Source organism: Aythya fuligula, chromosome 3 (genome assembly GCF_009819795.1).
Source record: "Aythya fuligula isolate bAytFul2 chromosome 3, bAytFul2.pri, whole genome shotgun sequence".
In the NCBI taxonomy this organism is placed as follows: Eukaryota; Metazoa; Chordata; class Aves; order Anseriformes; family Anatidae; genus Aythya; species Aythya fuligula.
The window spans coordinates 96,107,668-96,132,169 of NC_045561.1; the positions used below are offsets into that span (position 1 = coordinate 96,107,668).

A 24,502-nucleotide genomic window follows, 5' to 3' on the forward strand; every position below is an offset into this window, starting at 1 on the left:
AGAAATGTATCAATGTGATATTAAAGGTGACAGCTTATCAATGAAGTCAATAGACTTATAAAGAAAACATTGTTTTAGAAATCTTGCTAAATATTTAATTTGCCTCTAAAAAAATAAAAATAAAATATTCAATATTATTGCCATTTACTGAAAAACAGATAAAAAAAAAAAAATTCCTTGCGGCAAATATTTATCTGGCACAATACAAAAAAAATAAAAAAATACATCTATCTAAACCAGCAAAACTTGGAAAATGAATAAACCACTATGTATTTATGATGCAAATATCAAAGTTAATCTTGTGCTAGGAGTGCTTTGACTGGCACAAGATTTTCTGTATGTTTATGCATATTGTCAGCACTTCAGAGTCACCATAAATAAGTATTTTTATGAAACAATACAGGATAATTCAATAAATAAAAATATATTAAGCCTTCATTCTCATGAGATTCTGGTGTTCATTTGACAAATTTTCCTAAAAAGAGAACATACACAAAATCTTGTTTATAGTTAAGTCTTCATGAAATCAAGTTTTAAAAAAATAAAAATACATATTTATGCACTTATAGATATTTAAACTGCATTTCATGTGTTAGTTTTGCTGCTGTACAAAAAGATTCATTTTTATTTGCTATGTAGAATGGATATTATTACCCTTTGACGGATTACTATTAAAGTCACCATTACCTGCATGTTTATTCTTATTCTGTATCTGCAGAAGTATATATTATTTCTGAAAGTATGTATTATTTCTGAAAATTAATTACAAGGATTTCTGTAATTTCAAAGGGTTTGATTCTTGTTTCATCTCAAAATTTACCCAACATTCTTCATGCTGTGGTTTTCTTATATGTGTATCAGAATACACTGCACGCTAAAAAATGAATTCTGTACATTTTGTGTAAAATCTTAAAATCTGTTCAACTTGCATTTATTTTTATTATATATAGGGGACATAGGAGTTTTCCCTCTTTCTATTTGTGACAAAAATATCCTGGTAATCATTTAATATAGTAAATATTTTTACTAATCCATAGCATAATATTTTTTCCAATTCCACAGCTAAAAGAGACCATATACTTTTATCACTAGAAATCTATTCTATATTACATGTATATGAAACTAAAAATCATACATGGCAATATCAGATAAAGAAAAAATGCTTATTCGCAGGATAGCCATCTGCCATAAAAACAAGCAAACAAACAACCTTTAAAATTGGGTCTTTCATGATAATTTTGTGAAAAATAATCTAGGAAACTGTGCTGATACCTTGTTTGTTAACTACTTGCTGTATGTTATTAACTCGTATCTCATTAGAATGATTTATAAGAAGGAAAACAGCTTCACTTGAGCATCCCTTATCATGACGATCTTCTATAATGCAGGCTGGGTTTGACTCAGAGAGAGGGAGTGCACAGAGCCAGAAGGAGCCTGACATCACAACAGGAGCAGGGGACCCCTTACCAGAAGAGGGAACAGACAGGGTTTTTTAGTTTGTTTGTTTCCCTAAAGAGCCATAAGAGATGACATGGAGTTTGCTGCAACCCAGGAACTACCTTGAGACTGCACTTGTATTTTTAAACAGAATGTAGCTGGGGATTGTATTCTTGTTCTGATGATATAGCAGTGTAACATGGCCCTGTGGAGGGGTCTTGTTTACCCACAGACAAATCGTGTGTGTGTGTGTGTTTTTATATGTCTTGGGGTAGGAGAGAGGTTGTTATTTCTGTGTGTTAATGCAGGCCATGATTCATGTTTTCATAACATGAAACAAGGTATGGATCACAATTTGGGATGTGATGAGGCATGTCTGTAGATATAAAGCCTGTGGAGTGGTGCTGAGTGACTAGAGTATAGAAATGAAATTTGAATGCAGTCTTGGCAATCCAGTCCACTAGGGAGCGGTCCCTAGTGCTTGCTGTCCCCCAAATCATGTCTTAGAGAATGCTGGTAGGCATCATTAGGAAGCATGATAGACTTTACGAATTGTGGGTGGTTGGAGATCCAGTGTTCAAGCTCATTCTTGTTCCTGCTTTATTTAATAGTAGAGATTTAGGCAGAGTAGCTAGCCTAAGAACAACCTTGGAAGAAAGCACTTGCATAGCAAAGTCACAGTGGGAAGAGAAGGAATGGTGCACCAACCTTTCTTTCTTTATACATTTCAAAGAGTATCTCTGTGCTGTCTCTTTAAAAACTTTGTTTCTTTTGGTGTTGCCTAGCAAAAAAGATGCTATGCTTTCAGATATTGTTTATTCAATTACAAGTCTACACGTGCAGTGTTATATCAGTACCCAGATTACTTAATATCTCTTGTTTAGCTTACTAAATAGTTTTTCTTATTAATTTGTGTAACTTTGTTGCAAATTTATTTTTCTTTTGTACTTACAGATATGTTTATGCATGTGTGTTTTGTGTGGTAACCTGGTAGAGACTAGGAGAAAGAAAGATTCTCCACTTTTCATTCGAGTAGCCAGATCTGGTGGGATGGTCTTCCCACAGCTCAGATGCAGGTCTTAGGGTTGAGGTGGGGAGAATCTATTTGCTTTGGATCACTGGAGCTGGCAGGATGGTCTATATACACAGACGGTGCTTTGACACCCGTCTAGCCCATTATCGCTAGGGTGCTGGTGTATGACATTGGTGCACTCCATATGAGCTTCTGCCTGCACAGGATGCCATCTAGATCCTTGGAGGCCTGGTCACAGGTCACCTCCACCAATTCCCAATATGTTGTTTAAGTTTGTTTTGTAAAAGTGATGCCTTATGAAAGATATACTGGAATTTAATGCTATGAACTTCTTAATTTTTTCATATAATAGATTCATTTTTACTGTTGTTGAGATCAAAAATTTCTGAAATTTCCTGTTCATATGCCTTTTTCCATCTTCTAAACTCAACTGAAAGCTTACTATTACCTGCATTTTTAGGATTTTATTGAGGCTACTGATGTGCTTCTAGATGTTAAATTTATGGGAAATATAGACACTTTTTTTTTTTCATTCAGACACAAAGATACTATTTGCAAAATCCTCTTTTTAAAAAAAAAAAAAAAAAAAAAAAAAAAAAGGCTTATTTCACTAAACAGTTGCTTCAGAGTTCTTCAATACTTTATTCTTTCGGAGTCCTTTCACCAGCTGTGTGATTTATCCATTCAGCTCATAAACAGACATTAATTTCACACGTTGACTAAAATTGACTTGACATACAAACACCTCCACCTGTTACAAAGTCAGCATATCCTCCAGAGCAGCCTTTTTACAATGCTCTCTTGTTTTATTAGCAATTTAGATGAAAGCAGGTTATTATTATTCAAGATAAAATAATGATTTATAATAATGATTTATCTTTCTGTGCAATTTAAAAAATGATAGCTCATAATTCAAAATATTGACAAGAACAATTTTAAGCCTTTTTTATAATATATTTGTTATATGCATGATATTATGTAAAAATAAGACCCATTCAGATTATTAAGTGTGTGAATTACTGAATTAGGTTAACAAAAAGATATAATGACCCCCCTAATTTGGTATTGTGTGTGCTTGCATGTTGGTTTTACATCTAAACACTCTTCTGAGTGTATAATATCACTCAGTTTTCTTATAATCATAAAGAATTAAGGATGTTTACCACAAAATGGATCTTCTAAAAACATGTAATCTTGGAGTTTTCTGAATATAGCTCATAGAACATTGTACAATGAAGATTTCTACATTTGAAAACTAATGAACTACATTAAATAAGCTGTTTGTGGAGATAAGGCTATAAAGTATATGCCAATTGTAGGTGAAAAACATCATATTAATACAGTAAGTAATATAACAGTTTCAGAAATGAATTAAATTTGGTCAGCGGTACAAATGACCTGCATTGGCCACAGTTTCAGTCTGTAATATGATCTTGCAAAAAGAAACAAACAAAAACCCGTGGCATTTGTAATAATTCTGCATTTTATTACAGACCAGTAATCTATTCTTTTGTAGTAGATTTTTTTAGATCTTTTGTAATGTACTCTGCCCTGACTTTCCAGGCATGGACAATCCTTTCTTGAGTAGGAAATGATAGCAATAATTCATAGTAAGATTTCAAAGCAGCAATTTATTTACAAATCAATCGTAGACTTGGCATTATTATATTTTTTATTTTTTTAAGTTCCCTTTGTTTTTCCTTCAAGTGTAAAAGACTGCTTTAGTGGTTAAAGAACTTTTAGAAAGCAGAGTACTATTTACTTCAAAACAAAATCATTACAGTTAGGACACATAATAAAGCAATAAAAGTTTTACTGCTATGCTAGCAATATCAGTTATATAAAATAAATGAAGTACACCACTCCTTGTAGAGACAGATGCAGATTGGTTTCAGTCAGTGTCTTTAGATATGCCTGTTGATCTGTTTGTCCTCTCTTTCAAAAAGAAAAAATAAAAAAATAATAAAAAAAATTTCCCTCAGGAAGTGAGTATATTTGGTTTGTTTAGATGCTGTAGGGTGGTATCAGCATGTGTGCACTTGCATAACTGTCCTCGCAGAACTAAGAGCACACAAACCTTTTGGATTTTTCCTATCGTCTGCAGCACCCTCCGTGCTGTCTTAATGCCATTTCCAAGTCTTATTGGCGCTTTTTATTCTGTAATGTTTTTATTGCCTTTGCATGAAATAGTTTGCAAAAAAAAGGTTTTGTACAGTCACCTTTTATGGACTTATACAACATTATAAAAATTTTGAATCTGTTAATGCTTCTATTGTTTTGCATTACTATGCCATATAAATATTACTGAATTTCATTGAGTATCATTTCTCACACTTACTCAGCTTGCAACTGAACTTTTTTGGATTTGTAATTCCAAATATTATGATAAACAATTGAGTTCAGTTGAAAATCTAATCCACTGCTTCGATGCACTTCCATAGGTTTCTATTTTGCTATTTTTCTAACAGCAGTATATAGAGAAGAGATTTTTAAAGGATTTTAGCAAGAAATGTAAGTCAAATAAAGCTTTATTTATTTTTTTATTTTTTTTTAAGTTTCCATTCATTTTCAAAAAAATGCTCAAGGAAAGTGGACACGACCTATTTGTTGTGATTGTCTTCTTATCTGCTAAGGTTGAAATTATATAAAATAAACTGAGGGTATATGGTCTATTTGCTTCTTTATGCTATAGATATTTGTATGGAGTATTAGCGTGTTTTCACCAGAACATGCACCTTAATAGGAACCATTAAGATGTATATTTCCATTTTGTATATATTAAAACATAAATGTTTGTTGCAATGAATTAAAGTCATTGCCATTCGTTCTTATGTATAGTAAATATTTTCCCATCCTACCACATCACAGTCCTCTGCTTCACATTAGAAGCCATAAAAAGATGATCTTCATTAAAAAAAAAAAAAAAAAAAAAAAAAAAAAAAAGTTTGGAATAGATGGTACCTTAACTAAAGCTACACAAATGTACCATGAGCAACACATACAATCTCTGTGTAGGCTGAAATGTAGTAAGGAAAGGTATTCTAGGCATCACTGCAGTCTTTCCTTTCCAAACTGAAAACTAATGTCACTCTACCATTTCCTTTGTATGTGTACTGTATCAAATTGTAAAAGCAAAAATCAGACAACTTTTATATTCATAGTTTTATCAAAGGTCTAGTCTGGAATATTTCACAAGCCCTTCATAGTACCACAGTTAGTAGTTTTGTTTGTTAGTTTTTGTTTCTGATCTTCTCCTTTCACTTCAATTGGACAGTTAATAGTGATGTAGTAGAGTTAGACTCCGTCAGGGTCTCTCCTTCTCTCTTGTGCCCTCAGCATAAACCAGCCTTTTTTATTTTTCTTCTGAGTGTGAAACTTTAAAAGCAAAACGTCAAATGGATTTTTCCGCCTGAGATATCCACACAATCTATGCAATACAATGGCTACTACTGACCAACTATTTTTTTGTAATAGCATTTATATAACAAATTGTTAGGAATGGGCTAGGAAAGTATATGCTAAGCTAATTGGAGCACTTCTGTTGCCTAATGATAATTCTTTATTCACATTTATGCTTTGAGACACTCTTATTATCTAATTTTCATCCATTTAATATGTGTTAAATTGATTTTCTGTGATGCCAGTTCTTAATTAGGATGTCATGTGTTGCTAATTTAAATGGCTTAAAGAAGACAAAATACACTGTGAGGTTTATAATCTAAATACCTATTGTTTGTATGACATGAGCAATTTTCCATAAAAACATGTTAAATGGTGTTAATTATATTTTCATCCCTTAACTCTTTAGAAGTAGACTCCTGTGTTGGCTGTTCCATCACTTTGATAAAAACACAAAGGTCTATTTGCTTGCACTTTTAATACAGGTAACACATTGGTTACTTTCTGGACAAGTACCACATCTTACTTGCCAGGACTCAAGATATCTTATTTCTGGACAAATATGTTCAAAGATATTCTGCTCTAAAACAATAGAATGCATAACATTGTCACAGTTTGAGTGAACAAATTATACACAATTTTCCATGCAAATGCACAGGTCCATGTCTCATTACAATTCAACATGGATAACACTGTATGGTTTGGTTGTACAGAGTTAAAATTCTATTTGCTTTTTAAAGTTTTGGTAGACACAGCTGTTACTGTGTTGCTACAGAAAACATCCTATAACTATTTAGTAACCTATACAAATTGTTATAAAGATAAGAAGGGACCCTATTTCCTTCCTTTATTCTGTTCTTTCCTTTCTTAGGGGCACTCCTGCATTTTGACGGGGATTTTTGTGACGTATTTCTTTAGAATTTTTTATACAACTCTAGATCTCATATAGTGGTTTTGACCCTGAATTTTGGTTTACAGGGGCTAGCAGCAAATTCAGAGAGTATAACTTAATATTGATTTGTTTGCATTATATGGCATAAGAAGCAGAAGACTTTCCACAATGAAAAGGGTCCTATGGACAATATGTATCAGATTTCTGGACTTGAGGTCATGAATGAATTCAGAAGCTCCCTGGCAGAAGTATTTTCTTGTGGGTTTCCATAATGATTGCTAACACCTGATTGTAGTAATGGTTGGAACTAATACTTTTTCCTCCATCCTTCCTCACAAGTTGCTACTTCCAGTAGCAGAAGTACTTCCAGCTACTTCCAGTGTGGTACTTCCAGTTTTCTCCACGATTGCCATGTGAAAGAACAGTTCTCTGTATCTATGGATTACTATTAGGAATTACAACTTCCAGGAATCCATGGAAAGGTTTAATGTGAAGTATGTTAATAATAAAGTCAAGAAAAGAAAGATTTTTTTTCTCTCTCTCTTACCCTGCGAGGATACAGACCTCATATTTATGAGTGCTGTTTAGAATACAACTCATTGAAGTTCCATCTACTTTTCACGCCTATAAGTACATTCCTTATAGAAAAATCCGGAGATTTTGTGTTTGTTTGTTTTTAAACTATTCTCTTGCACGTTTTTAAATAAAAAAGGAAGTTGTGTTCTGTATATTTCAGTTTCTTAGCATTAAGTAAATAAGTGAATTCTCTTCCTCAGTATGAGTGAGGAATGGAAAGTACTTTTCCCTGTTTCAAAAGAAATAAGTGTGTTGGGTGTTTAAAAACAATATTAAATTATATACGATCTCTATAGAGTTTGGGTTTTATGTCTATTCTGACTTAATGTCCTTCACTCTAGGTCCTAATCAGTAAGTGAAAATCAGCATTATAACAGCTGATTTTATTTGAGTTTATTCTTATAAGAATAAACAGGAAGAAAACCCCCAAACCCATGATTAATGCAACTATATTAAGTTGTTCTGTACAAAAATAGGGAATTCTAAAATAAGGCAGACTTTACTTAAATTTTATATTTAACATAATATTTGTAATATTGTTTAACTAACATTTTAGAGATCACTTGGATTACACTTCAGGTCTGAAGAAACAAGAACTGTGATTTCAAGAAATATGGCAAATGCATTTTTCCACTACTCAGCTTTTAAAATCATCTTTTAAAGTTAATCTCTCTCTTGAGGTAGTCTCAATTATTACTGTTACAAAAACTGGCAAGCAGCAGAAATGAAACTGACTTATCTAATTTTTTCCATCTCAAAAATACCTAAAACAGTGGAGTAACTTTGCTTTATATAGAATTGTTAAATAATGAAACATAATATATAAAGTTTTCAAAAAGCTTGGGTTTTGTTTGGAATACTGAAACAATTACAATGGAAACAGAAGTTTTCCTCATATGCACATGGAACTTCCTGCATTTCACTTTGATATGTTTATAAATAAATTCATCAGCAATTTGTTCTAATATATTTTCATCTTAAATGAAACAGGCATATAATTCCTTGGATACTGTTTTCTGCAGTTTTTGAAACAGTTATTTCAGATGCTCCTCTCCACTAAGCTGAGATCTCCCTTGTCCTCCATAAGTTCTTGAAGATAATTGCTAATAGTTTATAGACCTCTTCAGTTTAAGTACTGTAATATCAATTTAATTTGGACCTGTTCCCTGGAATATGTTTATATTTTCTAAAAAGTCTTTAATCTGTTGTTTTCCAGTCCTGTCCTGTTCTTCGTTATCCTTTCCTGCTAGCTGTTTTTTTGTTTTGTTTTTGTTTCTTGTACATTTAATGACTGTCTACAACCTCCTTTATGCCTTTTAGCTTTCCAGTTTTCTCCTCCATCCTACCTGGGGATAGCGATTGAGTGGCTTTGTGGTACTGTGTTGGGTCTGTCTGAGCTGGAGTCACCTTTTCCCTGCAGCAGCCCGCACAGTGCTGTACTCTGCACTCGTAGCTGGAACAGCACTGATATCACTCCAGTGTTGTGTCTATTGCTGCATAGTGCTGGCACAGCATCAGGACTCCTTCCAAGCCCCCAAGAGCCAGCAGGCTGGGGGTGGGCAAGTGATGGGGAGGGGACATTGCTGGGGCAGCTGACCTAAACCAACCAAAGGGATATTCCATAACACCTGATGTCACACTCAGCAATAAAAGGGGGGGCTCTCGTGGGGGAGGGGGCTGTTCCTCCTGAACAACCACTACGCGTTTGAGGCCCTGCTTCCCAGGACGTGGCCGAACACCGCTCGCTGATGGGAAGTAGAGAATAATTTTTCCTCTCTCTGTGCTTCCGCGCAGACTGATTGCTTCTTTTGTCTCTGTTTTTCCTCCCGTTCCCTTTCCCTTTAATTAAACCTTTCTTATCTCAAACCTCGAGTTCTCTGTGTTGTATTTTCTCCCCCTTCCTCTTTGAGGAGAGGGGGAGTGAGAGAGCGGTTGTGGTGGAGCTCGGCTGCCCACCTGAGTAAAACCACCACAGGTACATAGCTGCCTGCTGGGTTAAAACACAAGAGTATACAGTGATAAATCAAGAGAAGGTGACAATCCAAGAGCAATTCCCTAGTCATGCATAGTTCAAGTGTTTCCTCTTTGTTTCTTAGTAAGATTTTCTTTCATGCATTTGTTGTATCACTTTTTGTGATACACCTAAATTTCACCCAACAAACGGAGAAATCCATGTGTGAAGAACACCTTAGATGTTTTAAGCCCGTTGACTACCTTGATAAGCCTTAGTTCTTCTATTGTGAGACAGTGAAGAGTCAATTCCTATTTATGCTTTTTATTTCACTTCTTATATGTTTTGTTGTTGTTTTTTGTTTGTTTGTTTGTTCTTTAATATATGTATAGGTTTTATAGCTCAATTCCTCAATCATCTCTTTTTAAAGTTGAATTATATGGCCAATGCTGTGATTTTATCATTACTGGTTAAAGGCTGTAGCTTTATTGAAGCAACAGTGTAGGATCTCAGGACCTACCCTTGCCTGAGTCTGATTTTAGTTTGTTTTGATATTGTCTGTATTCAAGTAATTACTGCCAAACATGGCTATATGAATGCCACACATGATAAAGGCTTGAGAAGCCCAGGTAATTGCTGCATTAGTAGAGGCTGGGGCAGGCAGTTGTACAACTTTCAGACTGTAGCTGGACACCAATGGGAAGGAAACAGGCAGGGAAAGAAAAACTGGAAAATTAACCTGTCATTGTACCTGCAAGCTCAAAATTAATTGTTTCCATATTTATGATTCTGCAGTTGTTGATAATGAATTTCATTGTTATTTCATCAGTCAGTTAGTTGAGACAATAAACTTCTCTGCAATGAGTAACAGAAAACTTTGAACTCATTCCTGTTCAAATTTCATCTGCATCTACCCTGGACAATCATAAAACTGATCATTAAAAAAAATAATAAATTCTTTTTCTTTGTGATTTTTCTTTATTCTCTGATAGAATATTTAAGTACACAGCAAATATTAAATTTAACAAAGTTGTCAAATAGATTTATTTTTTTTTTCTTTTTGATTACTTTAAAGCATTTATATATATATGGTATTGTATTATTACCAACAAGCCATCTCTATGCTATGATAACAGGCAGTTAGTTTAAATAGACTTCCTATTAAAAAAAAAAATAATCATAAAATCATGTTGGCTTTCCATCTATCTGGTTCTAAGGTCATGTTTGGTTTTAATATTGATATAGAATTCAACAAAATAGAAGCAACAAAAATTGATCTAGTGGATATGATCTGTGGCCTTTTTGATGACAACAAGGACAAAAAAAAATCAGAGAAACTGTGAGACATCCCTTAGAATGCTGCTGGGAACTATATGACCTGTGAAGGAGGCTTTCTCTTTTTATAGTTGGGGATTTACAGTAAATTGTATTGTATCTTTTCTTTGAAGGAATTTACTGGAATAATATTAAAATTGTTATCACCTATGAAATTACCCTGTAAGGCCACTCTGTTTTTAGCTATAGGCCAACCACATTTTAGCTTTAATAGCCAGCTTTACAGTCTAAATATGTGCTATTTGAAATATATATTTTTTTTTCTGTTAATTTTGATTTATTTTTCACTTTCAGTAGTTATTCCCATGTTCCTTTGCAGGAATCATATATATATATAAAAATATATATATATATATATATAATAATTTCATTCTCTTACCTATGTTCTCTGTTCTCTTCAGTATTCCTGACGCGCGCTCTCTATCTTTCTCACAATCTCTCTCTCTCTTTCTCTCTCTCTCTCTGTATAGGGGTTTCTTTATCTGTCAGTATTTTCAAATTCCCATAATTTTCAACAACGTATTGGTATTTGGGAAACCAGTATTACACATGCATTTCAAAGAAGGCTGAAACATTTTTCCATATAAACAGTAGCATTTTTGTGCTTCCTCAGGTATTTGTAAGGCTAGCTTTCTGCCTCGTTAAAAAGAAAAATCATATTAAACAGAAGGGGCCTTTTGTAAATTCTGGTTCCTTTTCCTATACTGAAACTATTGTTTTATAATACTGAAAGCTCCTGCATAATTTGCAGATGGTCTATTTCTATAGACCACCATGGTTTCCTGTGGAAACAAGAAAAATGTACTTTAGAGGAATAAAGTATTTAGGGATACTTAGTTGAATTCTCTGCTCCATCATAAATTTGCTATGCAAATCTTTTACAACTGCAATCTGTAAATCTTTTCAGGAGTGGTAAAACCATTGCTGATTCTGCTTTTTATTTTTCCTGTGCTGAAGTCCTAGAAAGACAAGCTCTCTGTTCCTGCCAATGAAGAAGTACTTACAGTTTAAAATATTTATTGTGTAATTTAATTGTTGTATTGAAGAATTGTGGTATTCCCTAAGAAGACAGGGAAGAACGTATGTGTAGGTTGAAGTAATGTCTATTTACCTCATTTGTAACGTGTCTACTCATAACTCTTCTGCCTGTCAAATATGATGGATTTAACAAACATACTGGATTTATGTCACAGTACAGTTGCAGACTTTGTCTTTTTATATATTACTTCCTTTTCATTAAGAAGGCTTTAAATGACATTGCTTGGGACTCAGATTTGAATTCTAACATTCAGATAAAAGATGTAGGGCAAATACAATATGTTACTGCTCCAAATAGATTTTATTATTGAGATCAATGCAAAGATCACCTTAAAGCATTATGGTATACAATAAATAATATAAGTGGGAATAATTAAAACACAGCATCTGTTATATCAAAGTCTGTTCTGCACAACAATATTTTTTCTGTCTGTTCTAAACTTAGGAAAGTGTTTTTCAAGTGTCAGAGTCTGCTGTGTCAGGTATTCTAAATGTCACTGCAGGTAGATATTCTATATTAGATGTAAGGAAGAAATTCTTTACACTTTGGGTGGCAAGGCACTGGAACAGGTTGCCCAGAGAAGCTGTGGATGCCCCATCCCTGGAGGTGTTCAAGGCCAGGTTGGATGGGACCCTGGGCAACCTGATCTAGTGGTAGGTGTCTTGCCCGTGGCAGGGGGGTTGGAATTGGATGATCTTTAAGGTTCCTTCCAACCCTAACCATTCTGATTCTAGGGTAAAAAGAAGATATAAACAAAGTCATCATTTTTCTTGTATTTAAACACAAACATTTATGACCTGTTATAAGAGTTTAGATGTTAAACTGAAAAGGTCCAATTTGATGCAGAAATAAACTTCCAAACTATTTTTTTTTTATTATTATTTTTTTTTTTTAAATGTGCACCTGCCAGTTTTCAGATTATAGGTTCCCTTAAATTGTCTTGGATGATAATTACAAAATGTAGTCAAATATGTAGTCAAATTCATGAATTTAGACTTTAAAGGTATTAACTTTGACTATCTGGCAGACCTTGAGCTACTGAAGTTTGACTATTTATGTGTGAGGATATTATTAATGCTCTATAGAGAAAAGATGTATCTAGTTACAGATTTATTGATTTGATTATGATTCACTGATCATCTAAGCTAGAATATCAGATAGCGTGAATGAAAATATCATGGTATTATGGAATTGATTTTAACTGTGCATTTGTAATGTAGTAACAAGGGAAAAAAAAAAAAAAAAAAAAAGCAAGTTACTACCATGACTAAAAAATAAATTAAAGACTGCAAAATGTTAAGATCCATTAGCATTTTATTATGTATTTCAGATACCTGGATCAAAGTAACACAAAATCTTTTCATTAAAAAGACCAGAACTGTAACATGAAACCTTTCAAGTATTAGTTTTAGTACGTACTTAGGTGCTTAATATCACTTTAGAATTGCCATATTTCTTCCTTTGAAAGAAACAAAACACAGCACCAGAAATGTCTTTGATTCAATTCAGAGGGATATGATCTTCCTGACAGAAAATCGCTGATCATGTCTCTCTTCCAACGTTAAAGAGACTGTTCACTGAAATTGAGTAAATACTTCTAGTTTACAAACAAGATGAGAAGTCTCTTTCCCCAGACTACCAAAAGAATCCATGAAAACCAGAAACAAATGAATACATGTATGATTTATGCTAAAAAAATAATAATAATAAAAAAATGTTTTTTTTGAGACTGACAAGAGACAATGAAATAAAGGCTGCGTCAAATTCCAGAGGACAGAGAAATGTGGAAATGACTACATGTCTATAGTATCTAGATGCAAACAAATAGTATGTGATTCTGTGATGCTGTGATATGTATAAATACAAAATCCATAATTTAACCTTCTTTTTATTCCCTAGTTGTGTTCTGTCATTAAGGTATGTGATGGAAAGCTAGATCTTCAGTAAAGACAAAAGTACATACATTCTGTCTGCAGTCAGTGCATCTGTGAGAAATTCAGTTAGCTAAAAAAAAGCTTTTTGTGGATTTAGTATTTTTCAAATGTTTTGGAAGGAAATTGTCTAGTACCTGCATTAGTAAATTGTAATTCAAGAGCAAGGAAAGACATTGAACTGAATAACTGTGGAAACTATATCTAACTAATATATAGTAATATATCTATTACTATATCTAACTTGGGAATTCTTTCTGCTTTCGTGGAGTGAAAATTAGATTTTTTTATGTCACAGTTAAATTAATTGGTAGAATATTAAATGATCTAAAAATGTGGGCTTGATAATAACACCCATAATTTAATATGAATAAGAAATTATGTGTATGTTATAGTAAATCTTCATACCAGGAAATTTGTATGAAACTTGAAGCTACAAGTGAATGCTATCCATTAAATTCAAATAGATGATTTCAGACAAGCTGAATAATTTGGTTTTTTTTTACTAATATAAATTCTCTGTAATAGCAGATGGTCTTCACCCCAAGCTTTGAGAAGCTGTAGATTCCTAGAGCTGGATGGAATCTTTCAAATGTTTTATTGCCAAAATGCAAATCAAACATTCTCAAAAGTGTCTTATAAGTTGTGACATTTGCTGAATTGTTTTTATGTTGAACAAACAAACACAAACCCTGGAAGCTGAGATAGAAATAAAGTTAATACATTTCATTTTGACATTATTATGAGATATTTGTCTTTTCAATGTAAAATACTTTGATAAAAAATTTGTTCTAATGTATTTTAACTGCAAATGCAACACTGAAATATGTTTTTTGAGGCAAACAGATTTTATTAAAGTTTTATATTTCTGAATAATAAAAGTATTTAAAAGTTTCACCTGAAATTAGTTTTTATATTTTAATTGTTTATTTATGCTTTCAAATAAGAGATTTAAAAATTCAGGTTATATTTCTACCTCATGTAAAATTGGTCATTCATGTATGAAAGGTGATATGTTAAGACACACTAAGTATTCACTTAGAAGTGAATTACTTAGAAGTAAGACCTCAATTCTGACCAAAGACATACTGTACTAACTTCCCATAAAAAAAATGAATTCTCAACCTGTCAGAAAGTTTAATTTTAGGTAACTTCTGTTAAAAGTTTTGGTTCATTGATCCATAACCCACTCCTAGGGCTTCGTGTATCTCCTGAGTTAGAAAGCATCCTGATCTATCTTCTACTTCAGTAAATTCATTAATTAAAAATATTGTGGTACTTCCTCTGTATCCATGGAAATAAACACTTGTTGCTTTCTCTAAAGGGATAATTCTTGAGCAGTGACTTTGCAAGACCCTGCAGACAGTTTGCCTCCTGACACTTCTGCTCTGAGACAGTATTGCCCTGACCTCCAATACACAACAGGTTTTTCAAAAGAGTGTTGATCATTCACACGTACTGCTTTAGATGTAGCTCTGCTATCAATGGAGGAGACGAATTTTTAAAATAAAATCAAAATATGGGTTCTAATTTTCTGTAGCTCTCCACATTTTCATGTAGTGTGTGGACAACTGGGAACAAACAAGTTTTCAGTGCTCCATTGTACTATTAAGAATAAACGTCTCACTAGGATCATGCAGGTGAAGCTACTTTAAAGCATTTTTAAAGATAAAATATGCAATCCTTGATAATTTCAGATATTCTTCCAGTATCAGACTATTTCTGATATTATTCCACTGCTGTTTTAATATATTTGTGTAGTGGACTTTTGTAAGATGTTTTCATTCATTTGATACATTCTGGCTTTCTGGTAAGACAATTATTCAGTAAAACATCTGACTCTGGGACTGCTCTGAATTCATAGATATAAAAGGAACAAATTTCTTTTCAAAGTCTTATTTTAATATTAAAAAAAAAAAAAAAAAAAAAAAAAAAAAAAAGTGTACCTCTCTTTACCCTGATGAATAACTTGTTCTGCTGTGAAATGTACCATACGTGCTTCTCAACAATCTGTTCAGAACTTCTTCAAGGTTGTGAGCATAGAGTATGAATATGTGTACCATAATAATGCCATTCTGCATATTAAAATTTCTTTTGGACTTAGCATGCCAGGTTGAATGCTTCTGCCAGATTTTAATATTAATAGTTTTAGCAATATATGACAGCAGACGTTTTTAATTATGTTAAATTATCTTAATACTTAATACTGTTCTGAGAGTTGAATTTTCTTGATATCCTGAATATTTCAAATTTCATACCTTGAATTAAACTGTGAAACGTTTAAATAACTTCAAAATTTTATTGCTGAGTTCATTTGAATGAGGTTCACATCATTTTACTACAGATGTAGCAACACAGTTTATAGAACCAGATGTGCTTCATTATTATGGTTGCTGCATAGATGGAAATTAATGTCAAAACTTTTTTAAATTTAATGGCAAAGAAATGTATTCTTCATTTTCAATGGGCAGCAAACTGTAGAGTAATTTGCAAGATGATACAGCATTTCTAGCACAGGCACTTAATATTTACATTTCCTGTCTTTAATATTCTTGTTATTCATATGTTTCATAAGACTAGATTTTTATATTCTTATCTACACATGCATTCCATATCAACAAAATAAATATTATTTAAATAGCAGATCTTCTAGAGGGTGTCTAGGAAGTATGATCTAAATTGTTAATCTTTTTTCAGTGTAGCTGAACACAGCTGGCAAAAAAAATGGCTCTCATTTGAAGTATGAGATTTAAAAATAATTCTTCAATTTTATTATATTTTGGTGTTTATGGTATTTTGGTGCTTTAAATAAAATCAATATAATTTATGAGTAAATTATGTACTTTTAATTTTATTGCTAATAGCATTATCTAATGAATTGCAGATTTGAAAGTTAAATTAGATTCTTTATTACTAGTACTTCATTACAGAAATAAGATGTATATGTTAATATATGTCCATGATAGAATGGAGACTATAGATGAATTTATAATTCTACCATGAAATCAGATGTATTTCAGTGCAGTCATACCATTAAACATGAGGATTTTTGTATCTTCAGCGATGCAGGTATGGAAGTTATTGATCTGTGAAAAGACATAGGATCCTAAGCCATCTTGTAGGTGGTTTTAAAGAACCTACCTCTCGTTCATTTTCAACTGTAAATACTAGTTTAAAGCATAATGTCAAATGTTTTGAAGGCACCTCTTTTACTGACATGTAAATTGTTGACAAATATATTTTCCTTACTATTGTGTTTGAATTTTTTGATATTCAGAAATTGAGAAAGGAGGTTGCGGAGACCCTGGAATTCCATCATATGGGAAAAGGACTGGCAGTAGTTTTCTGCATGGAGACACACTTACCTTTGAATGTCAAGCAGCTTTTGAACTGGTGGGAGAGAGAACGATTACATGTCAACAAAACAACCAGTGGTCTGGCAACAAACCCAGCTGTGTTTGTAAGAATTATTATTATTATTTCTTTGTTGTAATCATTTTCTGACCTCTTGCTTTTCTTAGCATTTTTTACTAGCCAGCAGGAAAACATTTCAAAGACCTTGAAGGCATTTAACTGTCATGTATTTTTCTTAGTTGGCTTCATAGTACCTCATTTATGGTTACCATCACATAGACAGTTTTAGAATGTTCATCCCCTCATTTTGTATTTATTTTTATCATTTAACATTTTTAATACAAATGAGTGCCATACAAAAGACTCTAATTGAACACTTAGCATGTAAGTTCTCAAAAGAACTGTGGCACATGCATTGATTCTCGCACTGCAAAGCAGTCTACAGTTATAAGAAAAAAATGTTTTATGTTGCTTTGTTTTGTTTTCTTGATATCCTAACAAAACATGAATATGTGTTTAAGGAATATGAGGATATCCAATGTGGAAAAAGGGGGCTGAGATTATTAAACATGAATTTTGTTTGAAAAGATAAAATATGTTTGTAGGTAAGCTTGTAGATGGATTTAAATAGATAACATTTTTTTTTTTCCCCTTCTTCTATGGTAAAATAGAGTAAATCTTTTTAAGTACACAGGTGTACACTTAGGCACTTAGTTCTCCAGGTAGCGTTACCTTTTCTATAAGGAGTCTTACAATTCAGTACTAGATTTTCAAAACAGAGTGTGGTGTCTTGTTCTGCTTAGATGTATATGTATTTTGCAGCTGTATTGGTTACAGGACTTAGCAAGCTGAGTGAGCTTTCTGTGTGAATGGAAGCAGCCTCTATATGCCTGTATAATGCTGGAATGTGTGTAAGCACATAAAGCCTGGCCATGAGATGCCGTGGCTGCAATCCTTTTGAAAACAGAAGTTGTGTTTTGGCATAGCACTATGCTGCGTTGGGTTGGTATATTAGTTGACAATAGTTTAGAATATTTTACTGCTCTGCTGTTTGATGTGCACATGCCCTATGAAAGGTAATGGAACCAGAATTTACAACATGTATTTATAACATTAAACTCAATTTTGATGCAATTCAAGAGCTGAGTAATAGTTATCCTTTGTGTTAATTACCGTGCAGTAAGCCTTCGTCTTTCTGAATGTACTGCTCTTTTTACTAGAGTAACAGCTTCAAGATCATGACTCCAAGATAGTTAGGAATTGTGTTGGTGAAAATTGACCCAAAAGAGTGAAAAAGGTGGAAAGCTAGGAATCATTTCTGTTTAATCACCCTATACTAACAAAGGGAAACAGGAAGTTAAGTTTGTGCTATATACTTTTAAAGAGTACTTGACTAAGGCACAGCATTTGTACTAATCTTTGCATCAGCATGAACTTGGTGTGCTACAGACACAGACTGGCCCTTCTGTTTAATTCTTTCGGATTTCTAAATACATTTTCGAACACATTTCTTTTCTGTTAACAGCAAATACAATAAAATAAAATAAAATAAAATAAAATAAAATAAAATAAAATAAAATAAAATAAAATAAAATAAAATAAAATAAAATAAAATAAAATAAATGGAGGTTGCATTTTCACTTTGGAACAAACTAACCTACCAATTCTTCCGAATTCTGACACACCAAGCAGTACTTTTTCTTTCTTTGGCATTCTCTATGTATTTCTTTTAATATTTTGCAAGCTCTTGTGCAGGCACTTAATACCGTAGGGGGAATTAAAACCTGCAATGCTCTAACAATCTTATGTCCAGGCTGTATGTGTAGTAGTTTTCAAATCTAGTTTTCAAAAATACTCTATTCCACAAGAATAGAAAGACAAATGTTCGTAGTGTTTATGGAGTATTTTAAGAATATATTGTTGTTTTCTTTAGTCTCATGTTTCTTCAACTTCACCACACCGTCTGGAATTATTCTTTCACCAAATTATCCTGAGGAGTATGGGAACAATATGAACTGTGTTTGGCTGATTATCTCAGAGCCAGGAAGCAGAATCCATCTGATTTTCAATGACTTTGATGTGGAACCTCAATTTGACTATCTCACTGTGAAAGATGATGGGATTTCAGATTTACCACCTCTTGGCACTTTTTCTGGAAATGAGGTACCTTCTCAGTTGGCTAGCAGTGGGCACATAGTAAGACTTGAATTTCAGTCAGATCACTCTACAACTGGAAGAGGATTTAATATCACTTACACAAGTAAGAAACTCTGCTTTTATTTTATGTCTTGTCAAGCTGTCTTTCATCATAACAGTGAAAAGTAGAATGTATTTGTATTTATAATGCAGAAGTGAATTGCCCCAGAAAAGGGGAACATACAAAATTGTAATACTTGTATAACTGCAGTGCTTGCAGCTGTCTTTCTAATACTCCTTTTATTAGCTTATCTGAAATTTTATCATTTATTTATTTAATTGTGATAGCACTGAGAATTTCCCTTCGTTATTTGAGGCCCATTTTGGTTGAAACTGCTATAAATGCAAAGCGTGTAACTCTGTCTTGGCATTGGGCACCACTGAAAAGAGGTGGACATACGCTTCCCAGTATGTCTTGGGAATGGGGGGATGGACACGTGACAGAACTGGACACAGTACTCCGGGTGAGGCCTCACCAATGCTGAGTAGAAGGGAAGGAGGATCAACTCTCTTGTCCTGATACTCTGTGTAACACATCGAAGAATACTGTTAGCCTTCTTAGTGGCAAGGTTACTTTGCTGACTCATGTTCAGACATGATCAGTATCAGTGATACAACAGATAAACCACAATTTTAGATGCTTACAAATCTTACCACCTATAAATCTGTAAACACCTTTCTGTTCTAATCTATCTCCACCCTGCCCTGTAAAGATTTACAGACACAGGGCACGGGTTACAAGCACTCACCCCTTTTCCTGAAGTGTGGGTTCCCTTGCACACACCTCCTGAAAGACATATAGATCCTCTAGCTTTTTGTACACCCATACTGTTCTCAACAAGTCACTGAGGAGAACACCCCCCACATGGAGATGTGTGAGAGGCAAACAGTTGGGAAATTTAAGCACAGTGTTTTTGTTTATCTAAACCACACACATCTAAAAAGATTCAGAATCTGAAGTATGTTGCATTGTTGTGAATATCATCAGATCCAATGCAGATTTTGTACTGGGGCATTTCCAGAACTTTCAATTATATTGTAATCTTGTTGCTTATCAAAGGTTATTCCCTCTCTCTCCCTCCTCCTCTTGTCCCCCCAAGGTAACAGAGTTTAGAAGGTTTGTATTATTACTGTTGTTGTTTTTGTTGTTATTACTATTATTAGTTGTTCTTTTGTTTTGTTTTATTTTGTTTTAATAAGCATTTGGTCAGAATGAGTGCCATGATCCAGGTATCCCTATAAATGGGAAGCGTTTTGGAGACAGGTTCCTTCTGGGAAGTTCTGTTTCTTTCCATTGTGATGATGGCTTTGTGAAGACCCAAGGCTCTGAATCCATAACATGCATTATGCAGGATGGAAATGTAGTGTGGAGCTCTGCTGTCCCACGTTGTGAAGGTAAGGGCACAATCTTTAGTTTGCACCTACAGTTTGAATAATTAAGATATTTAATTTTAGCTTGCTTTTCACATTTCATACACAAATGAGACTGCTGTAGCTGAAGTTATTTATTTGTCTTATTTTAACACTTTTCTAGTCAAATGAGAGAGCAATAATAGAAACAAGATAGCTTGCTTTTATATTCTTGGAATAAATTAGCATTCTAAAAATCCGGTTGCTATTCTCTTCAAATTCTGACAGTCACCATCATTACCTGGTTGTGAGTTATAGCTGCTATAGCAGTTTTGGCTGTAGCATACTGAAGAACATAATTATCTATCACATAGAAATGTGAAGTGAGTTTCTATTTAAAATTCATTTTTAAAAATGTGCACGTTTAATTTTCTCACAGCAAAGGTATACCTGAAACTCTGTATGTAACATACTACTCTGCAGTACCTCTTTTCTTTAGAGTTACAGTGAAAATCAGAGCTATGTTTAATATTCATTATATTCCCAAAATATTTCATCCAAAAATTCTGAATTTATATGCTTGTTCTTGCCTACATAAGTAAACAGACTAACGTTATATTTCTCTGTAGAATGAAATACAGTGAGATAAAAGTGAGAAAATAGGCTGATTCCTTGATGCTTAACAGTGACAGTACTCCATACTATGGCAAGTACTCCATACTATGGCAAGACATGTTTAATAAACACCTTGTGTGTTTCTGTTAAAAGTAACGTTCAGAAAGCTGTATGTCTTCTTGTAAACAATAGTTATGCAGTCAGGCACTCAATGAAATGAGGGCTGCAGGGGATCTGTGTTCCAACACCTGGAGCACCTCTTACCCTTTCTTCTTCACTGACCTTGGTGTCTGGAGGGTTGTTTCTCACACATTTTTTCTCACTGTCTCTGGTACCTGCTGTGCAGCATTTTTTTACCCTTTCTTGCATTCGTTTTGTTTTTGTTATTTGGGCAATTTGGTAACTCAATTCTGATAAGACTGTATTTCTAAGAAAATATAGAGATAATGGAAAAAAATGTTAGTCTGGTAGGTGGGGTGCCTGCAAATATAGATGTATTAGAAAGATTTCTTCACCTGATTAAGCCATGTAATGAGTTACTCTGTGGAGCAAGGGTGTTTTTTGTTGTTGTTGTTGTTGTTGTTGTTTTTCTTAAAGCAAAATCATCCCACTCCAAGGCACAGAGCAAGGGGTGGTTCTTCATCAAACAATTTTTTCTCATTCTGAAACTTTATACATATAACTAATACAATATTCAATGTAATCTTCATGTAGTTTTCTTCTACAAACCCATAAAGGAGCCACTATGAGGGAAAAAATGCGAAAGAAAACAAAAACACAAAAATGACTTTGTAAGAAAATACATAGGCACAGCTTAAACTCAGTTATCCTTCTTGTGAACCCTACTAGACATTAACCTAGTTATTAGTAACAAAAGGATTCGACTTTTTATTTAGTTATTTATTTATGGTTTTTGGGGGTAGTATATTTTTGTCTATTTCTTCATTTTGATGCAGAAGGAAGTATGGTTCTTTAAAGTTGCGTTCAAGATTTGTTCTGTTTTGATGTGGATTTGCTTTTTAATTGATAATTAAAGGAGTTTCTGTTTATAGTATGGAGCAAGCATCCTTACTAGTTTGTTTAGAAGTAATAAAGTTTACTTCTGGTTGTCTGAGATTTCTGAGCAACTGTTGTTTTTTCTCGTTGCTCTGCTTTGTGTCTCTTCATACTTAACAATCTCTTTAACAAGCAATACATGAAATATGTGAAGTAGGTGATGTGTTAAAATCAGGTGAAGGTCAGCAGTCTTCTGGTTGTTCTTTTTTCTAATGCAACCAAATTTAATTAAAAATAAAAGGCATAGAATACAATTCATTCTTCATCAGATGATCTACACTTATAAAATAAAAGCCATTTTCCCGGGTGATCGTTTTGCCCCAGAGACAATGAACTGTGTATGTTTCATTTTTATGTGTTTCTTTTTTCCCCCACTTTTTTAAATCTGGAAAAACTTCTCAGAGATAAGTGCAAGTCATGAATGAAATTAAAATAATATATCTGAGTTCAATTTTCATAAAAAAGCATTGAATCAAAACTGGAAGTATTCATTTACTACTCACAAATTCATTTTACTATTAATTTCCATATGGCATAATAGGTTTGCCTGTCACTACTTAGAGAAACAGAAGACAAGTGAAAAGATTCCGGGCACAGCAATATGGAACTTGCTGATAATGATATCACTGACTACTTGAGTGTAATACAAATGATACTAAGACAAATTTACCTGACCTTGAAAGCCTTCCTCTTTTAGACTGCTCCATAGCCTGTGTTAAACTATAAGATCCCAATGCTCTGTGCTATAACAGCTTAATTTTTTAATGGACTCATGTTTCTCAAAATGTCTTTGGTATTTTCTGATGTTGTTTAATCCTGTGCCAAAGTCCTCTGATCCTGCTCTGAAAAATATTCCCTGCCTAGCCTTCTTACTTTCATAGCCCTGTTACAATACTTCTCCTTTTATGGAGGAGGATTAGGTTAAACAAACTTGGTGTGCAAGAATGGGCCTGATGGGATGCACTGAAGAGTGCTGAGGAAGCCAGCTAGTAGCATAAAAAGGCCACTCTCAAGTGTACTGGAAAGGTCCTACGACTAGGGGAGGTTTGAGAGGACTGGAAAAAGGAAATTTCAGTCCCATCTTCAAGGAAGGAAAGAAGGAGGATCTGAGGAACTACAGGTCTCACCTTGATCATTGCAAAAGGTGATGCAACAAAATTGCTGGAAACCATTTTCAAATACTGAAGGACAAGATTAGGAGGAGTCAGTATGGATTTATGAAGAGGAAATCATACCTGACCAACCTGGCATCCTTGTGCAATGAGATGGCTGGCCTGATGGATGAGGGGAGAGTAATGGATATTTGAAATCTTGGTTTAGTAAGGTGTTTAGCACTCTATCACACAAGGTTCTTGTAGGCAAACTGTTAAAATATGGTGACAAGTGAACAACAAGGTGGATTGAAGACTGGCTGAGCTGTTGAGCTGAGGAGGTTGTGATCAGTGAGTGGCACAAAGTGCAGCTGGAGACCAGCCCCTAGTGGTGTACCCCAGGGATCAATATCAGGTCCAACATTGTTTAAAATCTTTAGTAATGATCACTACTGATCACCAGGACGGAGTGCAACTTGAGTGCAAGTTGCAGGTGACAGGAAATTTGGAGTAGTGGCTGATAAATGATATGGTTGTCCTGATGTTTAGAGAGACCTTAATGGGCTGTGGAATTGGGCCAAGATGGAGTTCAATGAGAGGAAATGCCAAGTCCTTCCTTCAGCGCAGGTGATCCTCTGCCTACAGAGCTGCATACAGAAGCTTAGGATCCCAAGTAGAAACAAGATATACACACAGCAGTGAGTCAGGTGAAGGGTCACAAAGATGATTGAGAGCTTGGAGAATCCACCATACAAGAAAAGGCTGAGACAACTTGGGTTGCCTAGACTAAAAAAAGAATGCTGAAGGCTCCGGAGAAAATTTGTTGAAGTATATAAATACCTGATTCCATGATGCAAAGAAAATTGTCCAGTAGCAGGACAAAGGACGCAAACTGAAATACAATAAATTACTTTTAAACATAAGAAAAACCTTTTACTGTGAGAGTGATCAAACACTGGAACAGATTGCCTAGAGAGCCTGTGGATTTTCTGCCTTTGGAGAGAGGGCATGGCCCTAACAACATGGTTCTGTGCCATCTACTGTGATTGACCCTGCTTTGAGCAGGAGTAGATGATTTCCAGATATCCCTTCCAACTTCATCTGTTCTGTGATTCAATGGAATATTTACACCAATAATAATACACTCAATAAGGTATTAGATGGCACAGTATAATGAAAATAATTCACTATAAATGACTTGGATCAATTTGTATGATATTTCCACATAACTGTGGAATCATACCAGA

At 33.9% G+C, this 24,502-nt stretch overlaps 1 protein-coding gene across 4 annotated transcripts in view; it reads left to right on the plus strand.

The window, feature by feature from the left end:
* The window catches only part of CSMD1 (CUB and Sushi multiple domains 1), a 1,186,669-nt gene that overhangs the window by 871,716 nt on the left and 290,451 nt on the right, over nt 1-24,502 (plus strand). For all 4 annotated transcript variants that reach the window (XM_032184761.1, XM_032184762.1, XM_032184764.1 and 1 more), the window contains exons 13-15: nt 16,871-17,053; nt 18,881-19,207; nt 20,344-20,538. In XM_032184761.1, coding sequence (XP_032040652.1) covers nt 16,871-17,053; nt 18,881-19,207; nt 20,344-20,538 — 705 coding nt within the window. The remainder of the gene's footprint in view (nt 1-16,870; nt 17,054-18,880; nt 19,208-20,343; nt 20,539-24,502) is intronic.